This window comes from Acipenser ruthenus, chromosome 27 (assembly GCF_902713425.1).
Source record: "Acipenser ruthenus chromosome 27, fAciRut3.2 maternal haplotype, whole genome shotgun sequence".
In the NCBI taxonomy this organism is placed as follows: Eukaryota; Metazoa; Chordata; class Actinopteri; order Acipenseriformes; family Acipenseridae; genus Acipenser; species Acipenser ruthenus.
The window spans coordinates 20,031,107-20,053,854 of NC_081215.1; the positions used below are offsets into that span (position 1 = coordinate 20,031,107).

Below are 22,748 nucleotides of genomic sequence, written 5' to 3' on the forward strand. Positions count from 1 at the left end.
CAACCTTTAAAAAACGCAACCTGTCTTTAGACCAGCAACAAAATCCTTATCACAGACTTTTTTTACCTTCTCATTGGAATATGAAATCAAACAAAAAATGTTTTAGTTGCTGTAACGTGGGTCGTCACTGACTAGTCCGACACACAGCATTGAGTGTTAACACGCTACACTGGCGCGGAGATTTAATAAACACACAGGTGCTGCCACCAGGGTAATGGTAGCCCTAGTGTGATTTAATCAAGAAAACAAAGCTAAAAATAAGTTTGCCACATAAGGCGAGTGCTAGCCTCATTAAAAGAGACGTCCCGCTCCAGGAACCTACTACACTACGTTACCCTCTCTATACTGGTTGGGATCAACGTCCCCTAAACTAACCTACTACTGTTGCTCCCGAAATCTCGGTCTCCCAGCGACTCCAGGTCTTTACGACAGTCCTGGCTTGGCAGAGCCTTCACAGGCACCGTCTTACAGTTGAAGGGTTCTGTAGTAGTTATCCTCCTCGATGTAAACAAAGCACCCCTCTGTGTAGCATGGCGGTGCAGTCGCCGCGAGTTGTGGCGCAGACACTTCTTGAGCTGTGCACAGCCTCCCCAGGCACGCCCCCCAGCCAATACGGACCTCCCGATCAGCTCAGTGATAGGCGAGCCTACCTACTCAATTGGTTGCCTAGCAACGCATCCTCTGTTACGTGTCCCAGCTACACACATTCGCGTAAAGAACCTGCGACAGGGTCCTCCCTGTCACATACCCTCCCCCTCAGAATGGGACCACTGGTACATTCGATATTCTCCAGCTGGTTCATGTTCTGTTTGGGGGGGGGGGGTCAGCGGGTGGGTCGCTGTCGTCTCCTGTGCCCCCTCAAAGGGGCCAAGAAATGATGTCAGACCCGGCCGGCGTGGACAGAGCAACCAGAACGCAGGCTAGTGACCAGGCAGAGGTGCCTCCATGATAGTGCAACAACGTCTGGTTCACCAGGGGGAGTGTAACAGGAGTCTGGGCGAACAACCGTGCCTGGTGATGCTGCGACCTGGGCCTCAGGCCCAGTGATGGAAGGACCAGACACCAAGGTCGGGTGTCTGGAAGCACGGGTCAAGGGCTCTAACCCACAGGCGCCAGACTGTTACCCAGGGGTGGTGGTTGGGGCTATGGTGGAGTCTCCTCCTCACTGGCTGTCGGGAGAGTAGCTCCTCCTTTAGCCCTCAGGCAGGCAACTGCTTCTACTCCGGGACATTGTTCCTCTGGCTCTCTGGACGGCAGCTACGCCTACTATGGTCAGAGACGGCAGATCCTCCTCCTCAGGCTGTCGGATGGCAGCTCTTCCTCAGTCTGTCAGGACGGTTGCTCCTCCTTCTTGGACCGTAGCTCTTCAGACAGGCTGGCAGCCACTCCTGCTTTGGCCTTTGAGGACGGTAACTCCTCCTACTTTAGCCTTGAGAATTGGTAACTTCTCCCTCACTGGCTTTTCACTCATGTCTCCATTGGCTCCCTCAGCAGCGGCTCCGGTGGCTGATGATCATCATCTGGTTCTGTCTGTGCATCCTGGCAGCCAACTGCTCTGTGCCTATCCTGCCTTGACTCAGCAGGACCAGTGACACTTACCGCAGCCACCATATGTAACGGGGAAGTGTCACGTGCATTGTTCGTCACTGAATAATAATGAGTCAGACACATAGCATTGGGTGTTAACACGCCTCACAGGCACGTAGATTTAATAAACACACAGGTGCTGCCACTAGGGTACCAGCAATAGTAGCCCTAGTGTCAGATTTATTTAAAAAAAAATATATAAAAAAAAAAGCTAAAAATAAAAGTTTGCCACAAGGCGAGCGTTAGCCTCATTTAAAAGAGACGTCCCGATCCAGGAACCTACTGCACTACGTTATCCTCTCTATACTGGTTGGGATCAACATCCCCTAAACTAACCTACTGCTGTTGCTCCCGAAGTCTCGGCCTCCCAGTGACTCCAGGTCTTTACGACAGTCCTGACTGGGCAGAGCCTTCACAAGCACTGTCTTGCAGTTGAAGGGTTCCGTAGTAGTTATCCTCTGGAGCGAACGCTCTCCTTCTCTATGTAAACAAAGCGTCCGTCTGTGTAGCATTGCAATGCAGTCGCCTCGAGCCAATCCAGACCTCCCAATCGGCTAAGCACTGGGCGAGTCTACCTGCTCAATTGGTTGCCTAGCAACTTTTACACGTCCGAGCTGCACACATCCTCTCAAAAAACAGCGACAGGGTCCTCTCCGTCACAGTTGCTTTACAGTCATTTCTGACACGTATATGCATATATTATAACTAGGTCTTCTGTTTTGCTATTTTTATCTCATTTTTTGCTGCTTATTTTTAGCTATTTTTGAGCTTTATATAAGTTTTGTTTTTTTTCGGAGCTTTCGCTGGTTATATACTGTATGAAATTATTGTTTTCCAAAATTCTTCAGCGTATTTTTTTCTGCCACAATATGTATAGTAACTCCAAAGTACTTGCACACTTCAAGTGTACCTTCTTTCCTTTGCTGTCTTCCACAACTAAATCCTTATGGTCACAGGCATTGTCTTCTGGGTTTTTTGTGTTTTTAGGCATTTTGTTTACATTTCACCTAAATTTGCAATTCTGTTTTAAATTCCATGAGCAATACTCCGTATCGAACTGTAATATAGCTTTAAATCTGGAGAGCAAGAACAATTCTCAGTTTTTAATTGTAATCTCGTTTTAAGTCTCGCAAGCATGTTACAATCCTCCAATAACAGGGATGTTTTATCTTTTTTGATCAGAATCCCTAACCATAACGCATGTTCATAAAAAACAAATTACTATATATATATATATATATATATATATATATATATATATATATATATATATATATATATATATGGAAGAGAAGTCAAGTAACTCAAATGCAAAATGTTGTAGACTTCACACATACTATATTGACCATTATTTTTCGGTTTGAATTTTTTAAAATATAAAAAACATTTATCCAGGATGTTTTTTTGGTCTTTCACTGCTATTCACCATTCTTAAAAACAAAACAAACAACTGTATTATTATTATTATTTGTTTATTTAGCAGACGCCTTTATGCAAGGCGACTTAAAGAGACTAGGGAGTGTGAACTATGCATCAGCTGCAGTCACTTACAACAACGTCTCACTCGAAAGATGGAGCACAAGGAGGTTAAGTGACTTGCTCAGGGTCACATAATGAGTCAGTGGCCGAGGTGGGATTTGAACCGGGGACCTCCTGGTTACAAGCCCATTTCTTTAACCACTGAACCACACAGCCTCCTATTACTGAGAACCTCTGTAGTCGACTGAAAAAAAATCTGTTTGGTTTACCCTCTGATTATTTACTACAACTACTAGATCACTCTACACTTTCTATAAGGGGTTAAAACTGTCTATAATGATGAGCCACACCAGGAGAGCAACAAAACATTACAGCAGATGAGAGCCTCAAATTAAATGAGGGACACGAAAGGAACCTTTCAGGTGAGGCAAATCCTGCACATCTAACTAATAATGATCAATAATCGGAGAAATATAGCATATATACCCCATGGGTCCAATCAGTATATTTTAAATATGTCAATAAACTTGAACACTGGACCGCATGAAGTCAACCTCTCTAAATCTGACCTCCTTTTCTTTCCCTCCTCCTCCCCCTCCTCTGATCTCTCTATCTCTGTTCCTCTGGAATCTACCACACTCTCTCCCTCTTCCTCAGCTAAGAACCTTGGAGTCACCCTGGACCCCTGCCTCTCTTATTCCCAGCACATCTCCACTCTGGCACGCACTTGCCGATTCTTCCTGAGCAACATCCGAAGAATCCGACCCTTCCTCACCAACTATGCTACCCAGCTCCTGGTCCAGGCCCTGGTACTCTCCCGCCTAGACTACTGCAACTCCCTCCTGGCTGGCCTCCCTGCGTCCGCCACCCGTCCGCTCCAGCTCATCCAGAACTCTGCTGCCCGCCTGGTGTTCTCTCTGCCTCGCTTCGCCCACGCTACTCCACTACTCCGCTCGCTCCACTGGCTCCCGATCACCGCTCACATCCAGTTCAAGACTCTTGTACTAGCCTACAGATGCCTTGACCAGACTGCACCCAGCTACCTCCAGACCCTCATCTCTCCCTACACCCCCACTCGACCTCTCCGCTCCGCCTGCACTAGAAGACTAGCTCTACCTCCGCTACGCTCCCCTGCCTCCAGAGCCCGCTCCTTCTCCACCCTTGCTCCGCAGTGGTGGAATGACCTTCCTACAGATGTCAGGACTGCCCAGTCCCTGACCACATTCCGGTGCCTCCTTAAGACTCACCTCTTCAAACAGCACCTGTAGAACTCCTCTGTTTGTATCCTGGGACACTATCACCCTTCATTTAAATGTGCTTTATTTTGCTCTTATCTGCCCCCTATTTTACTGCATTTAATCCTGTACTTCAGAATACTGTAATCTGCCAAGTGTTTAACCTGTAGTACTTTGTATTTAATCACATCCTGATGTAACTATCACTATTTAATCATATCCTGATGTAACTATCACTATTATCTGCTGTATTATTGAATTGTGGTTTGTCACACTTGTACTTTGCTTGAACAAAAGTTATTGTATTTCTTGCTCTTATTGTATTACTTGTATTGTAACACTTGAAATGTATTTGCTTACGATTGTAAGTCGCCCTGGATAAGGGCGTCTGCTAAGAAATAAATAATAATAAAAAAAAATAATAATAATAAAAAATAAAGGTTTAACGCACTATCTAACTTGAGCTGTGCTTTTTGGCGCTTAGATATCTAGAGTTCCCAGACATCAGAATGGCAGTGATTTTTATAGCCAGCAGTTGCATTACTATACAGACCGCCCCTCTACAAGAGTACCATTTGGGTGTGGAACTACATGTTGCATATCCTTCATATCTTTGCATTAAGTGCATCCTTTCATTGTGATGTTTTCTACTGTACATTTACATCACATACAAAGAAAGGTAGCAAGCATTGTTAGATTTGACTGAGGAATGTAAGTTTTTTTTTTGTTTCTTTGTTTGTTTTTACCTTTAAAATCTATTGGGTATTAAAACACCAGTTGTACCTGCTGAGTGCAGTTTAGCACTTTCTTACTTTGATTTTTGTTGTATTAACTTTACAAAAGAAGGGTTGGCAGACACTCATGAACATCCTGTACTGTAACATGTTCTTATAAATTACACGTTCTTTCCAATAACATCTGAAAAAAGAGACTATAATTTATATTTCAAAACCACTTGGCATACCTACTGCACAGCTCTGTACTTAAAGTGAAGGGAGGATCTGGAGAGACTCAAACAAAGAGTAAAATTAAAAAGACATCCTAAGCTGAATGCTGCTGATGAAGACAATTCCTTTCCAGCTGGACAGGGATCAAGTGTTTGCTTGTCAAATCATCCACTGCCTGTTCAATCAGGGAGATTTACTTTAAAGCAAACGGGAAGGGCAAAGTATACTGCAGATGCTTGCAGAACAACACTGTATCTCGCACACATTGCGGTGATTAATATCTATGGCCACAAATATAACTTTCCTGGATGGTGCTACATTAAGGATAAAGGATGAATTTGCCATCTATTTTTTGGTAGGTAACCAATTGGCTATGGTTGACTAATAAAGATACTAATTGTATTTTTTAACAGTATTGCACTTAAAAGTGTATTTTAACAGCAATTATTCTTTGTTATATGTTTATAATCTATTCCTAATATTTTAAGAAACAAATTTGTATCAAATTCCCCTCAAAGCATTGGAGAAAAGTGATTGTCAATTTTAAAAAAAAAACAAAAAAAAACCACAACCTCAATAATTAGCAGGTAGGCCCTTATATTTTATAAGCTGATTTTATTCTTGTATTTTAGCCAAACGCAAAGCTAGCCAAGACAGTAATAGCAGGGATATGTTACGCATATAGATTAAGGACCATGTGTATGGGTTCAGATTTCCACTTTTGGGTAACCAGTACTGGAGAAACTGAAAATATTTCATGATATTTCAGTACGTCATCTAGCAGTTCTTTACTGACCAAAGAAAAAGCTTCTATATGTAGTCCACTTAACTACGAACTACTGTACACATGCTGTAATATTGGCTTTTATTTAATTAACTAGTTCCCAAAGATGAAATACTTAATACTCCACATACTTTTAAAATAAAGAGGTGCACATTTGCAACATCAGTATTTGGTACAGCATATTCTGGAAGAAAATGCTTATTTTTGCTTGAATATAAGATCTTGAATGGTTTCAGCTACAGGTTAGATTATGTTATTGAACGTCTCAACTCACAGTGCTTTTTTTGTGTATTAGCCATAGCTTTCAATAGAGTAGCCTCTTGTCTACATGTCTTTGCATAGTTTTACTTGTCTGGTTCAAGCAAACAGATTTTTTATTTTTTGTTGTTTGTTATATGTCTCACTAACAAGTTCATTGCTTCCACTCTCATTGATGTGCTTCTGGGCCAAAGAAAACACTGCCTGAACCAACAAGCAGCCACGAGCAGCAAGACTGGGAATTGGTCTGGCCTACTTGTTCTGTGTAAGACTGAAAGATCTACAGACTGCTGGGATTCTTTGGCACACACAGCCTATTTCTCTGGGAGATTACACCACTGTTTGCTGACATTAATAAAAACGGTCACCTCCTCAGGACTACAAATTTGCCTGGGTACAGCTGCTATTGCTATTGCTATTGCATGTCTCAACCTTAACGTACCATGAGCTCTGCTGTTTTAAAAGACAAGTATAACACATATTCCTGGACACTGATTAAATCCAAACAAATATATATTAAAGTAATTGCATAAGACTATTACCAATTACCTGTCCTTTTTTTGCATAAACATTCTAAGCAGGTGTTAAATCAAGCATTTATTTAACAGTATGAAAATGTTTAGACAAATAAAACAGACATAAAGTTGGCACTTAGCTTTAATTCTCTATACTTTGTCCAAATTTTGGTAAAACATAGTGTGGCACTCCACTAAGCCAAAACTGAGGTACAACACTGCCTGGCCCAATATACTTAACTTCTATATCTGATTGTACAGTACAATGAGGTCTAATTGTACACAGAAAACACTGGAGCCAAGAATGGATCTAACTGATATACTGTATGTTAAATGTTTTATCTGTATGACATCCTGAGTCTTTAGTCTGCAGCTGTTCATTTCTTTATAACTATCCCAATACTAACATCTGTACAATACGCTTACAATACACAGTCAGCGTGTTCATCAAAAACATAATTTCAATATTTATATTCTTACTGTTTAAGCACAACGCATTGATATATCTACGTTGTGCACAGGTGGTATATAAGACACTATATATATATATATATAAAAAAAAAATACTACTAAATAATTAAAATATACGTAGTTATGGAGTTACATTTCTCTGGAATTATTCCAATTGGAACAACCTTGTGTAAAGTTACTGTGCGCTTAAAAACTCTAATCCATTAAAGGGCAAGTGTTCTCACATGGTCCACGTGTCTGCTCCGAAACGCTGTTTCTGTGTAAGTAACTTCTTATTGGTTGTTTGACTGTCACGCCTTCCCCATTCACAGTAGTATTGAAAACCATTCTCTATATACAGTGCTTGTTATGAACGTGCTTTGCATTTTAAGCAGAGAGAAAAGCAGCTGCACAGCAGCTTTCGAATCCAGTGTAGCTATGGCTAGAATTGACGTTTTCAAAAGGTAATTGATAAGTTACAGCAAAACCGTACTAACCAATAGTTATTTTAAACTAATTGTTATAATAGCATTATCTCAGTTTCATCTTGTGTATCCCAGATAGTATTGTTTACAACTGTTGGTGTTTTCAATTAAATGTAATACGAAAAGTTAAACGTGGTCCCGGGATATTTTATTTATTACGCCAAGTATTTTTATAGTTATTTTGACATGGTAGGCTATTTTGCATTACATAAACAATTACGTTGAAATATGTATTTATATTTAACAGTTTCTGTATTTTTCCCCCACCGAAAAAAACGTGTTTTTTTATTTTTGTTGTTGTTTTGATTACTGCAGAGGCCTGGCTCACCCTGTGTGTTTTCACTGGATGCTTGTCAATTTCATTCCCCATTTCATTTAAACCCGTCGTTTCCTTTACTTGCCTTCAGTTTAATATCCGTATGTTTCCAATGGGGCCGCAGTTTCTTTAGCAAAGAAACAACACAGCTTTTCAGATCGCTTTCGTCTACAAATATGTCGATGTAGAGCACCGAGCCTGCCTGGGGTTCCATGTTTCTGGTCTCTACATTAACCACGTTGCTGTTCATTCTGTATTTCTTGTGTGTAGCCCGACTCGCAAAGTTTTCTTCAGGTCAGCTTCCAGTGCATGTGCAGGGGGCTGGTCTAAGTGTACTATTCTGCAGTGCATCTTCAAAAGCAATATTAATATAGGCCCATATCTGATTACATATTAACTGCTACCTCCCAAAAAAGGGATGCTAGGCAAAGGTTAACGACTGAACACATTGTACGTTGTCTAATCAGTATCTCTGATGAACAGAATGTTTTATGTAACTGTTCCCAACTTTTGTTTACTGAAGGACAGCAAGTTTTAAACATGTCAAGGTCAGTCTCTATAGTACTATACTAGTACCAAGCCAGGAATTAACTTTTATATGACTCTATTGGCTGTATCCAATAAGGAATACAAGGACGGACTGTGAGAATACATGCCACTGTTATTTTCATGTTCGTACATGCAATTCTATACAGTAGTGATGCTAATCATACACTTCAAAATATTTCTACATAACAAAATTGATAGAAAGCCATCTTGCTAAATCATGCACTATATATATATATATATATATATATATATATATATATATATATATATATATATATATATATATAATACTGTATATGTATGTGTGTGTATATTGTAACTACCCAGGCAATGGCATCCTGCCGTTGGTCTTGTCTTGTTGAGTGGTATGTGTATTGTACGGGTATGCGACACGCCGTTAGCGTTAGGGTAGTTAGTGTGTGCGTATGGTGGGCGGTTGTGAGAGTGGGTAGAAGAGACGAAAGTGAGTGAGTGAGTGAACAAGCAAGAACAGAGGGAGAGCAAGTCAGGATTTAGTTTAGTTTTATTATATTTGGCGTGAACCCTGGTCCAAACAGGGATTCGTTGTGCTTTTATTTAACTCAGTAAATAAATTGCAAGTTTGGAATCCCAAATTGATTATATTTAACTATTATATATTGGTCTGCCAATAGTTTTTGTGTACAGTATAATTATTGTTTTTAAAATGAGATCAGACAAATGTGTGGGTGCTTTTTTGCAATTGTGATGGGGTACATCCCGGCCTTGTGTTTATTTTGTATTTGTGTTGTATTATTATTATTTAAATGTTTTGTTTAGTGTTTAAAAACACAAAGTTTGTTCATTATTGTTGTACAGCATGGATGAGGTTAAAATGCCCCATCCAGCTAAACATGTGCATAGTGTGGCCATCTCCAGATGAATTAAGTGATTACCGATTTGGAGATAGCCATGTGTGTATAAAAAGCGGTTAGCCGCTCATCAGGGTTGGGTGTTCAGGGAGTAAGAATGAGAGACATGAGTGAAAAGATAGATAAAACAATTGCTACTCGTGCTGAATTATCTCAGCATGATACTTTGGTTTGGTTCTTTGGTTTGGTTCACTGTTTTGATAGTCTGCTTGTTTTGGCCAACGTGCTGTTTTGTTTCTGTAAAGTTTTTTGTTTTGTGTTCAAACCTTTTATTTTACAATAAATACGCGAAGCAATGCAGTACTAGAGTCTGTTTCTTCCTGGTCTGATGTCACCCACAAGCCATCCTGCCATAGCAATATAAAAATAAAGGGAAGGAAACCCCGCAACTTGCATATCAAAAAATACTTTATTGGTTAAACACACATTAAAAAACAGATGCGTTTCGGCTTAACATTACCTTCAGGATAACACATAATGTGTGGAGGCTTTTAAAATCCTAGCATAAAGGTATAGCCTAAGTGCCTATTTATGCTTTCCCTTAATAAATTAGGGCTAAAGGAAGCTCAGTTGAGAATTCAATATTAGCCAGCTTTAACTTGACTTCTTTGCCACATGCCACTTGATTTGGGTTTATTTGTTTACCTGAACAAATCATTCCACTCCGCTTTGTTTTCATAACAGCAGACCTATTATATAGAAAAAAAACATTTAAACGTCCAGTTAATTTTGTCTTTCAATTATTTCAACAAATGTGCTTCATATTTCTGTGTTTGCCTGGAGGCTGGATTTAATTAACTCTTGTACAAACTGGGAGAATATCTGGAGTTGCACATTAAAACAGCAGGAGTTTATATTGGAAGAGTGTTATATTATCAACACAAAATGCTACTATTGGGGGGAACTTCTGTTTTGTTTCTGTCTTAGCAAACATGTATTTAACCCACAGGGACTTGAAATGTATTTCACCATAGTATAAAATGCATTAGATAAAGTAGGAGAAAAAAAAAAAAGCATTAACTTTCCTAACTTCAAGGAGTAGCTGGCGGCTGGCATTAAATATTTCTTCTGGCCCTATAGCCACCATAAGAGAACCCACGCAATGATAAAGGTGTACAGTACAAAAGGATCTCTTCTTGTAGGACTGCCAGTTTCAATAGACAATACAGTGGGTTTGTCAGGACTCTCTTCAAAAACGACTGCATTCTTAAGCCTCCCTTTCTGGATAGCATGTTTCGAGTGCGTGTGTGCATGTGTTATTTCAAAGGCGGTAAAGGCAATAGCAGAACTACATTGTTCTGAAGTTATGCAAATGAATTCAATTCAAATGATTCATAACCATCCCCACAAGCTTCACAAATATAAATATGAGACATCCAGAACAATGTCTCTTCAGTAATAATTAAGTTGATGGCCTATTATGCTGTATTGCAAATCAATAAGTACCTTATTTGGCGGGCCCTTGAGGTATTGAGAATTGGCTGGAGGCCAGCCCTACTTGCACCAAATAAGCAGACGCAGGTGCATGCAAAACTTGTCTTCCGTCTTTTGATTGAAAGAAAGAATGGGTTAGTGTAACAATGGTGGCCATCCTCTTCAGGGTAATTGTACGCAAGTGCTCATTTAGAAAGAGGCTCTTTTGTTCAGCAGGTGCTGTTATTCTGTTTTCTTTCAAAAAATGTTGGGCTGAACTACCGAGCGACTCCAGAAAGGACCCAGCTGTTGTAGAGAGCCTGGTACATGGACCAGGCCATTTCCATGGCTGGGTACCATTCCAATGGTTTGAACCCACAACTCTCTTCATTTTTCTTTTATATTTTTGAGGTCGAATAGAGTTAAAAGGATATTTTTGCATTTTAATATTACATCTTTTACAACAATCCTCCATTATTCTATCATTCTCTATTGTTGTTTCTGCTTTTGTTATCTGTTGTGTTTTACAACTGGATTTCTGCAAAAGCATAATTCTTCTTCTAAAAAAAAAATAAAAAAAAAAATACATGTGTTTGTTTTTTTCTCCCAAGATGTAGTATACAGTTGCACACCCCTAGTGGTCATTTTTAAACCACATTCCAGAAATGCACCTTTTTTTAGTGGTAGGAATAGGACATTTGTTCAAATATCCAGTTTATTGCTAATCAAGCCCATTTTCCTTTTTACAACACTTTACTATTACTATTATTACTGATGAAGTGGAGATTTGAAATGTGTTTTACCATGTTAAAACCCTACTTTGTATCACTGTGATAGACCATATTTTATTTCACATTTTCTAGATTTCTTGGACCTACCAAATATAGTGTACATTCCTCACTAAATGGATAAAAAGTGCAGTGTAGTAAGTGCATAAAAAGTTAATAGTTATAGTGCTGCTTTTTTATTAGTAGCTTAATGTATTAGGCCTACAGTGTTTGTTACAAATTCAGAAATGTGCCTGTAAACTATGGTAACACAGGTTGTGTACTGTTGTTTTAATATTTAGATTCATGTTATATGTACTAATGTGTTTTTTTAAAAGTACAGGTCATCGTTCAGCATTTACACCCTTGCATAATACAGAACAAATGAGAGCGTGGCTATAGTTGTTTTTTTTTTTTTGAAAATGCCATTAACCTGGAACTTTACTGGTAATGCTATGTTTCGCATTTTTTAATGCAAATTATACAAATAACAGTTCCTAGGCTATCATAGATACATGTATTTTGTTAGCAATCAAAGCCGATACCCTGTCACAGTTTCTGTTTTGAAGGAGAGCTGCATTAAAAATGTAGGGCATATTCCAAAAACATATTACTGCACAGATTCTAAGCAAGTCTATGGGAACATTTTCATTAAATTAATGGAATTCTATATAAAGTCACCAAATTTATTTTTAGTTATGCAAGAGGCTACACTGTTTGTTCAGAGTCGACTTTTGAAAATACACTGTTTTAACTATTAAAGACCTTAGAGAAGACTGCAGAATAAATACAATTAATGATTCATAAAAAGATCAACAAAGTATAGATCATCCAAGAAAAACATGACAGAATAAGAGCAAAGGTTTTTTTTTTGGTGGGGGGAGGTAGGGGGGTTGGCAGGAAATTAATTGTGTGAAAATAGGTTTGCAGAGTTTGTAGCGCATGGTACATATTTAATGAAATTTATAACAATTGTTCTACAATCAGATTTAAGTGCTTGTTTAAAATGCAAATATGTTCTTTTCTTTGACATGCTGCAATTAAATAGAACAATGCAGTATTTCTCAATCCCGTATTATATAGTCCTCATTAAGAGCTTTGAAAACTGAACAATGATTGACCACCTGGTCTTGTTACTGTAGTTCAATTTATTAAACTCCCTTTCTCTATAGAAAATCAATGTGTAATTGTATGGGTTGGACAGGGTCAGGCATGTTTTTCTCTGAAAAGATATAATTAGATCGACCTGTATGCTTTTTTTATCTTTTAATGACGATGCTACATGAGTTTTAATAGATCAGTTCTGTTAAACCTTAAAGGCTGCTGAATCTGGGTTTTTTAAAATAATTACTATTATACAGATTTTAATATATATATATATACATATATATATATATATATATATATATATATATATATATATATATATATATATATATACAGGGCCTTGCATAAGTATTCACCCCCCTTGGACTTTTCCACATTTTGTAGTGTTACAACCTGGAATTAAAATGGAATAATTGGGATTTTTACCATTTGATTTACACAACATACTTAACACTTTGAAGGTGCAAAATATTTTTTATTGTGACACAAAAGTTAATTAAACAAAAAAAAAAAGACATTTGTTGGTTGCATAAGTATTCACCCCCCCTGAGTCAATACTTGGTAGAAGCACATTTGGCAGCAATTACAGCTGTGAACAGCAATTTTCAAGTCTTGCCACAGATTCTCAATCGGATTGAGGTCTGGGCTTTGACTGGGCCATTCTAAGACTTTCAGGTTCTTGTTTTTAAACCACTCCAGTGTAACTTTGGCTGTGTGTTTAGGGTCATTGTCCTGCTGGAAGGTGAACCTCCGCCCCAGTCCCAGGTCTCTTGCAGACTGAAACAGGTTTTCCTCTAGAATTTCCCTGTATTTGGCTCCATCCATCTTGCCCTCAATCCTGGCCAGTTTCCCAGTCCCTGCCGATGAAAAGCATCCCCATAACATGATGCTACCACCACCATGCTTCACCGTGGGGATGGTGTTCTCAGGGTGATGAGCAGTGTAGGCTTTGCGCCACACATAGCATTTGCGCTAAGGCCAAAAAGTTCAGTTTTGGTCTCATCAGACCAGAGAACCTTTTTCCACATGTTTGCTGTGTCTCCCACATGCCTTTTGGCAAAATCCAAACGGGATTTGATATGAGTTTTTTTCAGCAATGGCTTTCTTCTCGCCACTCTTCCATAAAGCCCAGCTTTGTGGAGCGTCCGGGTTATAGTTGTCCCATGGACGGTTTCTCCCATCTCAGCTGTGGATCTCTCCAGCTCCTTCAGAGTTACCATTGGCCTCTTGGTTGCTTCTCTGACTAATGACCTCCTTACCTGGTCACTGAGTTTTGGTGGACGGCCTTCTCTAGGCAGAGTCGCGGTTGTGCCATATTCTTTCTATTTTTTAATAATGGATTTAACGGTGCTCCGGGGGATGTTCGAAGTTTGGGATATTTTTTTATAACCCAACCCTGATTGGTGCTTCTCCAGAACTTTATCCCGGACTTGTTTTGACAGCTCCTTGGTCTTCATGATGCTGTTTGTTTAGATATGCTCTCTAACAAACTTTGGGGCCTTCCAGAAACAGGTGTATTTAATCTGAGATCATGTGACACTTTAATTGCACACAGGTGGACTCCATTCAACTAATTGTGTGACTTCTGAAGGCAATTGGTTGCACCAGAGCTTATTTAGGGGTGTCACAGCAAAGGGGGTGAATACTTATGCAATCAAGACTTTTTTCAGTTTTTTATTTGTAAATAATTTTGAAAAATATGTAGATTTTTTTTCCCCACTTCGACATTATGGACTATTTTGTGTAGGTCAGTGACAAAAAAATCCTAATTAAATCAATTTTAATTCCAGGTTGTAACACTACAAAATGTGGAAAAGTCCAAGGGGGGTGAATACTTATGCAAGGCACTGTGTGTGTGTATATATATATATATATATATACACACACATATATATATATATATATATATATACCCTGTGTTATTGATACACTGGGTTTAAACATATATGACCTGCTGTTCTATGATTTAATTAGAAAAAAATGTGTATGGGATTGCAGAAGACACTGCTGTGTTAACCGTTTGAACCATATGCCATTCCACTCTTACTGTTTTTCCAAGACCTCTCCTATTGTGTAATAATAAGAGTATACAAACCAGCTTATGGAAAATGCAAGCACTCTACAAAAGCATATCAAATTGCAATATGTTTTGATGTTTATTGCCGCCATTAAAAAAAAAAGATAAAAAATTTAAAAAATGCATATTGGGCATGTATAATAGATTTTTTTTTTTTTTTAGGATAGTTTTATTACTGAATTATGAAAATGTTTACTTTTTTCTTTTCTTCTGCTGTTGCTTAAGAGAGTCATCCCCAAACTATAACTGCCAAATAATGTCCTCTCCTTCTGCCTTGTGTTTCTGCTTGGCAATGGGTCACTGTGAGCTCAATGTACTTTCATACAGAGAATGTGGGGCAGGTTTTAACATTGAGCCAAGTTTTAGCATGTCCCTTGATCTTGGTTTGAGCCCTGTAAAGCAGCTTCATGGGAACATTAATGCCATGCACTGTGGAACTGTTTTAAAGTGATTTATTTTTAATAATGATTTATACACACTTTTTTTAACATAAAAAAACTGTTTCTCAGAAGAATACTAGTGTGAGAAATGAAACGTCTCCTCCCCAGAGTCAACTCATAATTATTATTTTGTGTCTCAATTTAACTTAATCAGAACACACTCACTGTGTAGATTTATATCCAGTGATCTGAGACGGTAGATGAGAAATTTATTTCATTCTGTTGCACAGATAAATTAATTGGATTCAAATTTTGATCATCAGTTTCTTTGTGCGTCCAACCTTACATTTTTTTTTCACCTCATCTCACTTTGCACATAACTGAATTCTTAATGTTTCCACAGTTCCCAAGAAGGTGTTGATCCTAAGCGTCGACTCATTTAACATAATCACTGTCTTCTAATGAAACAGTTAATATTAGACTGACAACCATCATTTTGCTGAGGGCGTCCAATAGCTGTTACTTCGAGGTGATGAATGTGTAATTACCAGGCCTGATAGACCTTGTTCATTTTTCGCCACCTTTTTTGTGCAGATGATGCAGTGCCGCAAGATGTCAACAATGCAGAATGAAAATGAAAGCAGTGTGAAGACCCAGGTGAGTAATTACCCAGGGTTCAAGACCTGCCATGGCTCTTGGAGTGGCAGGGTTGACAGGGTGCTGATTGTTTTTTTGGTTTTCTGGCGTGAACCACGCTGACGTGTTGTGAACGGATCAAGTCGGTGATATTCATTAAGATACATACTCTATTACTGGCTGCTTTTCTTTAAAAAGGGAAAATGTGATTGATTTTTACTTCACGTGTTTATGCTGTTTTCAAGCACTTTGTTGATACCCAGAAACCTTAACTTAATTGAATTATGTATGGGTGTTTGTACTGATAGGTACCATTAAAAGAAACATAACGTGCCATTAACAGTGGGAGGGTGCCACTCCATTCTTTTCTTAACATCTGAAGTCTTTTTCCGAAACCAATGCAAGATTATGGAACACAGTGGTAGTATAGTATAGTGATGTGCAATCTATAATTTCAACACAGCTGTTACCACAACTCCCAGATGGATGACCATTATTACATTAACCAATATAATGTATTAATCATTTTCAAATCTGCTGTCCCATGATTCTCTACATGAATTAAATATCCCTGTGATTTTAGTTTTTAATCCTGTTAAAACAAATAAAAGGAAATTTAAATTTAAAAGAACAAGTAAGTGTGGGGGCTTTTAATCCAACTGTAATAACAGTTAATTGAATGAAGGTATCTCTGAAGTAATGACCTATGTGGTACTAGTGCTCTCATATTAATCAGATGTATGATTGTATCCAGGGAATCACAGTATAGAAAACGCTTCATTTCATCCACATAATGTATACAGCAGGATATTGCACCTGCAAGTACACGATCACTGCCAGCATCCACAATCTTCTCTCTTAACAAGATACCAAGCCATTGGTGTCAATCAGTCCAACATAATGAACAAACAGTACATCTCATTACCAATTTTTTTCTACCTGACTTGAAATTAATTGATCTTGAGGGGTGGGGGTGGGGGCAGGGTGGGGTGTTTCATTATTGATAACTAAAAACTTACATGTGACCTAATATGGCTGTAATAATTTAGTTATGTGACTTGTTTCCATAAAGACCAAACACCTTGAGATATTCGGGTTGATGAATAAATATATATATACAGTCGCAGACAAAAGTGTTGGCATGCTACACAATATAAGATAATTCAAGAAAACATATTAAATACTAGCATTTAGTGAACATTAGCTACTAATTACCAGGACACAAAGACCAAATTACGCAATTTCTGGTAGTTTAAGAAATAATCTTTATAAAATATATATATCATGCCTGTGTTTTATTATGGCTATATATATATATATATATATATATATATATATATATATATATATATATATATATATATATATATAAAATGCTGTTTAACTAGAGTATTAAATTTGTTAGGTGTTGTTAGCTTTATGTTTCAATTGTGCTGTATAATTACATTAATTTAAGTGTGACTGACTTTTAATTAGAAGTAGAATAGCATAATATATAAAACTTATTTCCAGTTATTAAAAGAATAATGTAATATTAAATTATTAATGGAATTAAACCATTATTACATTTTTATTTTGGTTCTAGGCCATGGAAATGATGTATGTTATAGACTCTCTAAAGCTAATGGTAAATGATTTAGTGGCCCCTGCTAGGTTAAAGTTAACAATGGTTTATATCATATCCACAGTATTTACTGAATTGATGCCTAGAGCTCTTATTTTTCATTGTTGCATCAATAGTAACAACTGTCATTAACAGTAGCAGTTTGAAATTCTGCTTATACTGCATATCAATCTGGAAAACAAACGGAAAGCTTGTTAAAACAAAATTGCACAATTCAGTAGTACCGGTTTTTATCCTTCAAGAACATTAAAAGAAATGTGTATAAATGGGGATATGTTACATAAGTCACACAGCTATATAAGTTGCATCTGTGTTTAAGACGACTTAGATACACTGCCCTGGATATTTGGTCTGTAAATTATTCCCAACTCATGTTCATTGTTCAAAATAAAAATCAAACAACTATGTATGTGTGACTTTTTGCTTTCTACACACTTAACTTATTATTCATCTTTTAATCAAGATTAGAAAAAAAAAAATCTGAAATGCCAAGGCTTTCTTTCTTTCCATTGTATACTGGAACTGGGCTTTCTGCTGTTGTCTTGAGGTCTGCATGTGTCCCCATTACTACAACTCCACATTATGTCAGTAATACAAGCCTAAGCATGCTTTAATATGAAGCACGTATTAGAACACATCTTATAACTGGTAGCAGTGCAGTAACGTACAGCAACCTAACCTGCAAATGAAGGCTGAGAACTTCTGATTGGTATGAAAGAGTGCCAGAGCAAATGCAAATAAAATCTGTGCAGGAGTGCAAAGAAAAAGAAATAATTTTGCACAGCCAGGCTATACTAACACCTGCAGACCTATGAACTCATGGCAGAAGTGTGGTGACAAGACTATGCTTGACATGACTTGGATCCTCTGTGAATTACAGGTCTGCTAATAGGATGCAAATTAATTTTCTCTTGTCTCTATATAATATTCCAAGCAGTAACACATTAGAAATGTGGTGGATTTTTAAAAGGGATGATTTAATGGGAGTTTAGTCTGTGCTTGCTAGCTTTTAATATCTGAAAAGAATGTCATGCTGAAATGACTTTATTAGTCAGGTGAGTGGGCCCTGTGCTTGAATAACTGAATACATTGTTCGGTCTACTGAAGGTAATGTTATAGTTTGGACCTTGGACCATATACCTCCTGTAGTGGTGTTTTAGGAAAAATATATCATTCACTGATTATGTATTTGACATAGTGCCTTCTTTTTTTTTTAACCTCCTAATAAAAGACCCCTTTATATTTGCAGAATTCCCCACAGATGTTCAGTTTCCACCTGCCATATCTTTTTAAGAGTAATGTACAGGAGCAGAACAGGTAAATGTAACTATCCTGGAACTCTTTATGGAAAGTTCCTGCTAATTTTTTGGAAAGTATCGCTGAGGACAGACTAAATCTCTCTCTCTCTCTCTCTCTCTCTCTCTCTCTCTCTCTCTCTCCCTCTCTCTCTCTCAAAAATATATATATATATTTTGAATTTTCTTGAATATGTAAAGATTTTCACCTCCTATAAAATAAGTCTGAACAGCCTTAAGTTTAGTTAGTGTGAGGACCATACAGGAGTTATTTTAGCGGTCCTACAGTATATTTATATTCAGCCCCAAATAGAATTCAATGTGTCATCCCTAAGCATTTCCCTTGGAGAATCTCTGCTTTCACTATAATTTCCATAGACATTTTGTGTGCAAATGCAGTAACAGACACATTTATAACATCAAAAGGATTCAATTTTCTTTTCAATCATGCAACAGTATGAATAGCTTTTTCTATTGAATTTAACAATGAGAGACCATTACCACAGTCTATAAGATGGATTTGCCTTCACTTGCTTTTATGAAAGTATGTCAAACAATTTACCGTATCTCACATTTGTTCTACTCTAACTGCTCTGTCACACAGGTTTGTTTCTAATTTGTGTCAGCAAAATGTCAGTTTTATGCCAATGATATATACATATATACATATACTTTTTAATGGGGTCTGTTATTTAAAGTTTATTTAATACATTATCCATTTTAACAGAACCTATTTTTTTTGTAAGCTTATGATGGAGTTTTTTTTTTTTTAAATGACAACTATGCAGATTAATTACAGCTTACAAATGTATTTTAAAAGAATGGTTTGCATAACAAGTAGGCATTACAACAAACTATTTGGTTCTAAAAGCTGTTGGCCACTGTTCAAATAAATTGCTGGTGTAGTTCATATTTTTTCATTTGTTCCAAACGTTTCCTGAAGCTACAGAATAGTGAAACCGCATATACTTCTCTTGAAAAATGTTATCGATAGCTAAGTAGTTTTTTTTTTAAATCTCTCAGCCCATTCACACTCTCTTTTCCATATTTTCTCAATTTTCTACATGCTCGTTTTGTGACTATTGTCTAGCTGTGCTTACAGTACATAGCAGTTTTGTTGAGATTGTAGGTTGAAGTTTTGTTTTATGATTTAAAAATAGGGCTCTACCAAAATAGTGAATGTCTTTCTTTGTTGATATTACATCATGTGTACAGCACCCCTCATTAAATATTCATTGCATATTCACAGTTTCAACTAAGTTTCAACCAATGAGCACTGACAATGATTTTTACAGCTAGTATAAAGCACTACAAGTATTGGATATCTTGGGTATCCAACTGTTTTTGAAATAAATTTGTTTAATACAAATACCAGTAGCTTCTTCTAATTACACTCTTCTTGTATGCTGACGGTGTATTATGGACAGTGATTTATGAAGTATGTTAATCTGGGTGCAACTTAGATAGACAAACAATGACATAGAATACCTTTCAGCCAACCTTAAACTGTTAATACTATTTTGGACCTGCTTATATAAGTAAGCTATAAGTGGTGATAAACAGTACATGAATCTTGTAATAATATATAACAGTCTTGTAACAGGGTGTGTGTTTAAGTAAGTGTGTGTGTGTGTGTGTATACAGGGCAAGTAGAAAGTAAGTTCACCACATCAACGCACATTTAATCACCCTGTATATATATATCAGTGGCAGCTGGTGGCCAAAAAACATGGGGAGGGAGAAAAAAGGCAGAGGGCTTGGGGCCCCTTAAGACCCCAGCAGCAGTAGAATCGTATTGTTGTATTCTGACTGACAACACTTTTCATATTATTCGTATTATCATTAATGTATTTATTTGGCAGACACCTTTATCCATGGTGAGTTACAGCAGTGACAGTTTAGTTTTTGTCTACCATCCCATATTTTTTTTACATTTTCCTACAATTATAATGGATTTCTTCTTCAGCTCAAAATCTCCTTCCACCACTCATATACTCAATAAAGCAGTGATTCAGCAGGGGGCATGAAAGTTTGAGTTGCTGCTGCAATTAAAACCAGGGATTAGATTACGTCACCTGCCATTGCTAGTACTGTACTGTGTGTGGTTCTAGCAGATATGAGTTTATAACAGAGGTTTGCTTCTTCTGATGAAAAAAACTCTCTGGGCTCCTCCAATTAAAATGTTAGGTTACTTACCGTAACCCTGGTTCCCTGAAAGGGAAGACGATCACCACAGCATACTTAGGGGATATGCCTGCCTATTGGTAGACACACAGGCCGAAGCCGCGGCAGGCGTGTGTGCACCGAGCACCGAGGCACCGAAGTACCAAGGGCTGAGCGTGCACCGAGGAACCAAAGCACCGGGGGGCAGCTAATGCAGCGGTGCCTACCGCGTGTAGTCACACACCTGGTCAGCGCGCAGCATGTACCAGGGAGACACACAGGTTAAAGCCACGGTGGGCGATTGAAAAACAATAGGAGGGGCCCAACATAACGGGGTAGGCGGGCGAGGTCTACTCTACAGCGGGGCAAGTTAGAACACAGCCCCGTTGGAGGAAAACACGGCTGACTGGTGGTTGTTATTTTTTTTTTGTTTTGGTTTTTTTTAAACTGCAGTTCACTGATTCACACGGTCGACACACAGGTGGACACACAACAACAACAGTACACAATAATATATATATTTATATTTCGTCCAGCTGCGCGCACGGCAGCCTGTGGAATCGCTCAACAGCGGGGGTAAAGCAAAGCCTAGCCCCGGTGGTGGAAATGCATTCACCTCAAGAGTGTAGGCTAGAAAAGACAACACATGCACTCCTTTAAATCAATACTGTGCAGGCAGTCGCTCACATATGACAGACAGTAAGAAAAGGCAGCCTGCAACATAATCGAGTAGGCTGCTGAGGAAAGGAGAAAAAAGAGACTTCCATGATTCCACGAAAGCAGCAAGCCAGCTTTCAGCACGAATGCTGGGGAACTGCAGTCGACTCAGAAAAGCTCTTTCAAAACACACTCAGTTAAACACAGAAGTCTTACCCGTAGGTGAGAGGCAAAAGAGATCATGGTTTCCGTGAGTTGACGGTGTAATCCCTCGGTGGGCAGGACTGAGGGCGTAACTCCAGGAAGGGGCCTATCTCAGCTCTGCTATAAAGAGCTCAGTGAATACCTACCAATAGGCAGGCATATCCCATAAGTATGTCGTGGTGGTTGTCTTTGAATTGAAAGGGAACCCGTGCTTAGATAACATGATCTGCTACTGCTAGTAATGTAGTTAATAGCAGATAGGAGTTTATAACGGAGACTTGCCTTCTCTGAGGAGCCAGTGCTGCTGTTAATATAGGGATGTTGAATCTAGGGTTTTGGTTAAAATTTCTTGCATGTTAGACAATATTTTTGTTTTTTGTCTTATTGAGAGAGAGAGAGAGAGAGAGAGAGAGAGAGAGAGAGAGAGATTTTTAGTTTAGTTTTAGTCTGTCCTCAGCAATACTTTCCAAAACATTAGCAGGAACTTTCCATAAAGAGTTCCAGGATAGTTACATTTGCCTGTTCTGCTTCTGTACATTACTCTTAAAAAGATATGGCAGGTGGAAACTGAACATCTGTGTGGAATTCTGCAAATATAAAGGGGTCTTTTATTAGGAGGGTAAAGAAAAAAGAAGGCACTATGTCAAATACATAATCACTGAATGATATATTTTTCCAAAACAGCACTACGGGAGGTATATGGTCCAAGGTCCAAACTGTAACATTACCCTCAGTAGACCGAACAATGTAATTTATTAGAACGCCTCATGGGTTCTGTTGTTTTGGTTTGTTGTGCATATGATAATAAACCGCAAACAGAAAATCATCAAAATAGACAAATTAGTGATTGACTAATTTAATTGATGACTTTGATAGGCCACACATGCAATTCATTTAAAATAGAAAAAAGGAACACATAGCCACAAATGG

The 22,748-nt window shown here is 38.1% G+C and overlaps 1 protein-coding gene across 1 annotated transcript in view; it reads right to left on the reverse strand.

Annotated features, from left to right (window-relative positions):
• LOC117432288 (ethanolamine kinase 1-like) overlaps positions 1-8,487 on the reverse strand; it is a 72,886-nt gene extending 64,399 nt beyond the window's left edge. Inside the window, exon 1 of the mRNA XM_034053975.3 lies at positions 8,142-8,487. Coding sequence (XP_033909866.1) covers positions 8,142-8,306 — 165 coding nt within the window. The 5' untranslated portion in view covers positions 8,307-8,487. The remainder of the gene's footprint in view (positions 1-8,141) is intronic.
• Positions 8,488-22,748: the final 14,261 nt, after the last annotated feature.